Here is a 6000-nt window from a genome sequence, read left to right on the forward strand (position 1 = left end):
CAGCTGAGTGCTGCTTGGCCTATCAATATAAAAATTATTTCAGTAGTGTATTTCACTGTCAGTACTATGGAATCATGTAAATGGCTTTTAACTTTCTAAAGAGACAATAGGAAAAGATGTAGAGATAAGAAAATGAAAATCATAGTTCTAGACAATTATTGCAAAAAACACAGAAGTGAGCTAATCAAAAGAACGTCATCTTCAGGTGCAAAAGAACTGAAGTCCAGAGGTGTGCATTTGTGTGTTGGAGCTCCTAGCTAAGAAGATAGTTTCTCTATTTATCATTACATTTTTCCATGATGCTGCCTACTGTTAAAGGCTGGTCAAGTAAGTTAAGCATGAGGTCTTTTCTGCAGCAATCTTGTGTGTTTCTGAATCCTAGGAGGACAGGGTTTAACAGTATTCCACACACTTTTGCATCCATTGCTGTGTTGGGAATCAAAAGAGAAATAAGGTTGGAGGAGGAGGGCATAGTTTGAACATAGGCTGGTTTTGAACAGAGCAGTGTTTTTTTGGTTTGAATGCTGCCAAAGTTTTTCAAAAGCTTTCAAAGCAATCTACTGCATTGGAAAACACTGTAGAACTTGGCAGACTTCACCAGGCTTGTGGTTTTGGTATGAACAATTTAAACAGCTGTCACTATAAATCTATGAGACTTACTTAATTCAGGAAAAGCTGACAGACCTTTAAGTTACAGTATTGTTTCTTGGCAAAGCTATGATGTACAGATCAATTTTCATTGAACTTCCAAGAGGTTTTACATTTTCAAGATTAAATATATTCTTAAAATACTAGACTGAAAATTTATGGGAATAATAAAAAGGAGTAAGTTGTCAGAAGTAATTCTCTTTTAATGATAGGACCCCTCTCAAAAGTTTCTCCACATACAGGATTGCTTCCTAGTTCTTAGAGTTGCAGTGTAAAATGGGAGGACTACTGTGAAACAAGGGTTTGATCTGAATCGCTTACAGGTCTAAGAGGTTGGTGAAGTTCAGGATGCAGTGCCCGTAGCATGTCTGAACCATAAAATACCAGCTGTTCTGTACTTGTTACAGAGTTAAACCCTTTGGTACCCGCAGTAATAAGGCTGCAACCTGTTTAAATTAATGGCAGATTAACCTTTAAATACGTTTAATCCTTCAGAGCTTGTGTAGATAGGTAGTAAAAGTGCTAGTTTGTCTTCTCTTTTGCTGCTAACTGGCAAAAATGTGCATGCACTTCCTGAGTGTCTGTAAACTTGTTTTTTCTTTTTCCTTTTCAGTGCAAGTGACTTGGTAATGAAAGTGGATGCTCTTCTTTCTGCTCAACCAAAAGGAGAGGCAAGGATTGAATATCATTTTTTTGAAGAACGATACAGGTATAGGATTGCTGGCATTTGCTGAGCAATACGCTTTTCCTTGTCTTTTCATGTTCCTGTGGTTTTAAGTTCCATTTAACTTACTTTAAAAAAAAAAAAAAAAAAAAATTCCAAGTAGCAATAGGAAGTCTCCAACAGTTTTCAGGGCACAGTGAGATTCCAGAGATTAACTCTGTCTACCTATCTCTATACACATATATGTATATATGTTTTTTTTTTTTCTCAATCTTGTTTCAGAAGGTGCATAGCATTTAGGAAGTAATTTGACTTCAGAATGAGATGGATAGTGGTTTTCCTATGTTGATACTTTTAAATTGTTTTTTCTTCTGTTTAGTGCAGTTAAACTGAGACCAAAGGAGGGGGAGACATACTTCGATGTCGTGGCTATCGTTGATCCTGTGACCAGAGATGCTCAAAGACTTGCTCCGTTACTTTTGGTATGTGTACACTGTTGTAATGCATTTTATGGCAATTTCAGAAAGTTGTCTTAGTTCTGTAACTTTTGAACGTTTTTCTTCCTCCTTGACTGAGTGGTGACCAATGGCCTTCAAATAGCGCGTCTGAGTTGCACAATAAGTTTATTAGTGGAAAAACTAATTACACTATACTACACACTAAAAAGATCACACTTAGATATTGTCTAGACAGCTTTTAGTTTCACCATTTTAACAGTTTAGTTTGTAATGACTCTGTTCTTGAGGAAGAAAGTCTCTGCATCCTAAAAAGAATGCCAGCAATGTGAGGGAGCAAGTTCTTCTTAAAACCACCAATTAAAAGGTGGCTGTGGTAAAGCAAATGAGAAGGGACGATTGAGAATGATCAGGTAACTTGCCTTCTTGAGCTCTTGTCTATAAAACAGTGGTCAGCTTTCCTAGTTTGCATTTTAAGGGATGTCTTTTTCTCATTACTTCAGGTTTTGAACCAATTGATAAATATGAACCTAAGAGTGTTTATGAACTGCCAGTCCAAACTTTCTGACATGCCACTGAAAAGGTAAGCAATCCCATGCCCAGGTTAAAAAGAGACCAAGAAAGAAAAACCTGGTGGAACATGCAAGCACAGGAAGATATGGTCAAATGTCCTATAGGAAGTCTCAATAACTGCTTTGAGCTTATTTATATAATAGCACGATTTCCCATAGAGAATCTGGGAATTTGTGGATAGCATGAGGTAATTCTGCTGGTTTCCAAGTTGGGTGCATTTTTATTTATGTAAGTTAAATAACTTACTAATCTTAATGGTTGAGTCTTGCACATTCTGGTTGAAAATTGTTATGAAAATGATGATGAAAAGATGAAAATTGTGACCTCTTCTAAGGTCAACACAACCTGTGTTGCTTTGGACAAAGCCTCCTGTATGCAAGAAATGAAAATTTTCTATTGGGCTTCTTGGAGACATTGGAGGTCAGGGAAAGCTGATGCTGTCACCAAGTTCAACAAGAGTGAAATATCTGCAAAGCTTAGCAGAGATAAGTTCTAACACTCTTCTTCTAAAATTTCAGCTTTTATCGCTATGTTTTGGAGCCAGAAATTTCTTTCACAGCAGATAACAACTTTGCTCCAGGACCAATTGCTAAGTTTTTGGATATGCCCCAGTCCCCACTGTTCACTTTGAACCTAAATACTCCTGAGAGCTGGATGGTGGAATCTGTCAGAACCCCCTATGACCTTGATAATATTTATTTAGAGGAGGTAAGAGAAATCAATGTGTTCCTATTACTGCATTTAAATGGTATTGTTTTTCCAGGGTTTTAATGGGAAAGAAATGTAGAATTTTAAAATGCTAATAAACATAGAACTGTGGATATTAACACCTCTTATGTTTGCAGACCCCTGAACATTTTCTAGGAGGGATGCAGGTAAACCTAAGCTCACTGACAGCAAGATTGCTGTTGTTGGTTACTCCCTGATGCCTGACCCACAGCTTGAAAAATACTGTGGGCTTGAAGCAGATCCTGCAGATGCTTTGAGTGTGTGTGTATATACAGCATTTCAGAGTGTCCTGAGCTAGAAACAAAGAAACTCTTTGTTGGTCATTAAATAACTTTTTCAATTTATTAGTTGAAATTATCAATTTATTAGTTGAAAAGTTCTTGAAAAAGATTTCTTGCTCCTTACAGCTGATGTCACAACAAAAAATAAGATTGTTCCTTTTTAAAGTCTGTTTAGAAATGCTGAAGTAAGATGTGAGTCCTGTTGCACTAAGTAAATTCTACTTTCCCTTGCTCTGAGAAGCCACTAAGCCAGTTTTAGCTACCTGTTCATTTTCACAGCTTTTGTTACCAGCAAATGCTCCTGTGGCTAATTATTAACCTCTCGCTGTTAGCAGTTAACTTTAACAGTAGTTTCCAGAAGATCTAGAAATAGTGGGTTAGTAAGTGGTTACAAAATAGCACTATTCTAACATATTATCATGGGCACTAAACCCACAATATATTAAAAGTTAGAAAATCTGTGTGTGATGCAAAGTAGAAAATTTTGGACTTCAGGGTGCAGTGTTAAATAATAGAAGTTAAATGAGGCAGTCAAATAGTCTTCTCCCTTGAAATAAGCCATTATTTAGTTGGCCTTGGTGAACTGCATATATATATGAAACCCAGTAATTTTATATATGTATCCAGCACATGCAAAAGATGCCAGAGTGACAGCTCTGGAGGCTGCAGAATGGGTATGGCACCGGCAGTGGCAGGAGGAGCTTCTCCACCCATGTGCCTCATTCCTTTCCTGGAGAAACCACCTCCAGAGGTGAGAGGAAAGTTCAGGCTCCAAAACCAGCCAGCCCTGAGCTGCCCCAGGCAGTCCCAGCTGTGTGGGTGACTCTTGCAGTACAGAAACCTGTCCGCTTGTGTGTAACAGCATTGTCAAATCCTTTACAACCAGGCCTCTTGAAAGGCAACAGTCTGTACAACCTTGTGGTTGTTACAAACGTGGGTTACTTTCTCACTGAACATTATATTATCAGTCTCCTCTCGTGTTTGCATCTAGTTGGGAATATGCAGTATAGTGGTAGAGTTGGATACTGCTAATGCCATACTAGTTATTCAGAAATCTTGGAAATTCAGTGGTGGTTGTTGTTGTTTGGGGTTTCTTTTGTTGTTTGTTTTGTTTTGTTTAGATTTGGGTGTTTTTTTTTTTTTGCTTTTCATCTTTTAACCTAACTGTAAAGCCATAAATGAACGACCAAATGGCTGATAAGCCCCTGATTCCCACACCCGCCCTCAAATTAATTGGAAGCTGGGGGGGGGTGGTGGATTAAATGCTTCGGGCATTCCAAGTACTGTCCTGAGCCTCCAAATAAACAGCAGCTTTACTTTTGCAGGTGCAGAATTTCCAATTTCTAATATGCAGTCTGTTGGTGCTGTAGCAATTAAACTGTCATTTTGGATGTGCAATGAGAGAAGCTGCTTTGTGAGAACAAACTAATATTTTGCTTATGTAGTGTCCTCAGGCTACATCTGAGTTTAGCCTGGTAGGGACCCAAGGTTTTTTGGGTTTGTGGTTTTTTTGGGTTCTTTTCTTTTCTTTTCTTTTCTTGGCACTTTTGTTCGGTGTAGAAAAAAAAATGGGTCTTTCTGACAGTACCCTAGCACACTGAGAGAGTAATGCAGAGCAAAACAAAATGTTTATTTCAGATGATAAATATTAAGATGAGACTGGCTTTAAACAGATTTAGAGTCAAAGTTCTGGAGCCCATCACATACCTTTTATGAGATACCAGACTGATCACTTACTTGACTACATTCTCCAATAAATGTTAGAGAAAAATAATAATTGTGAATTAGAGCAACAGTCCTTCTCTTTTCTTATCCTAGCATCTTACCATTTGAGATTCAAATCTTTTTGGTCAGGAACACTCTTTAACAATATGTGTGTGAATTTCATCGCTTGAAGGAGCTGAGCTTTTTGAGGCTTTCTAAGTATTTGTTTAATAAAATTACTCTGGCGAAATAAAGTAAGTGTTATTTAATTACTATGGCTATTTTAGGGAGTAACCGAATCACTAAAAATTTGCACTTCAGAGCTAGTGCTGAATTCAGCAGTATCTTCTCCTTACAGGTGGATAATGTTGTAGCTGCTGAATATGAATTGGAGTATCTGCTTCTGGAAGGACACTGCTATGATATTACTACTGGACAGCCACCTCGGGGGCTCCAGTTTACACTGGGAACTTCAACCAGTCCTGTCATCGTTGATACCATTGTTATGGCCAACTTGGTAAGCATTCAATTGAAGCTGGCAACAAATTACTGGTCCTACAGTCAGCACAATCACTTGCATAAACCACTGAGTATCTTCTAGTATGTGGGCTATGGGTACGTGGTGTTACCTGCAGTCCGCAGTTGCTTGCAAATACATCAGAACCACTTCATTCCTAACAGTGACGTCTAAAACCTTGCAGTGTACTTGTCTCTTACCCTTTTCAATATATACTCCTTTCCCTTCAGCTTGCTGAGAAGGATCTTCTGGAGTATCTTAAAATGATGCCAATATATTCTTAAGCAACCTCTTTCCAGGGAAGGCCAGGCAGGTCTGTTTTTTCTAGACAGGGCACTCCTTAGAGCATCCACTCTGGTACTGTAAGCCTAGGTGGGCAGTTGTCTTGTTTTGGGACCCATTTCTTCAGGAATCTATGGAACAAATGGA

General features: G+C 38.3%; 1 protein-coding gene across 3 annotated transcripts in view; it reads left to right on the forward strand.

The window, feature by feature from the left end:
* The window catches only part of UGGT1 (UDP-glucose glycoprotein glucosyltransferase 1), a 47455-nt gene that overhangs the window by 29220 nt on the left and 12235 nt on the right, over window positions 1-6000 (forward strand). For all 3 annotated transcript variants that reach the window (XM_035894970.1, XM_035894968.1, XM_035894969.1), the window contains 5 exons: window positions 1262-1357; window positions 1692-1794; window positions 2271-2350; window positions 2859-3048; window positions 5413-5571. In XM_035894970.1, coding sequence (XP_035750863.1) covers window positions 1262-1357; window positions 1692-1794; window positions 2271-2350; window positions 2859-3048; window positions 5413-5571 — 628 coding nt within the window. The remainder of the gene's footprint in view (window positions 1-1261; window positions 1358-1691; window positions 1795-2270; window positions 2351-2858; window positions 3049-5412; window positions 5572-6000) is intronic.

The sequence above is a fragment of the Egretta garzetta genome, unplaced genomic scaffold, assembly GCF_000687185.1.
Source record: "Egretta garzetta isolate BGI_Z169 unplaced genomic scaffold, ASM68718v1 scaffold775, whole genome shotgun sequence".
Classification (NCBI taxonomy): Eukaryota; Metazoa; Chordata; class Aves; order Pelecaniformes; family Ardeidae; genus Egretta; species Egretta garzetta.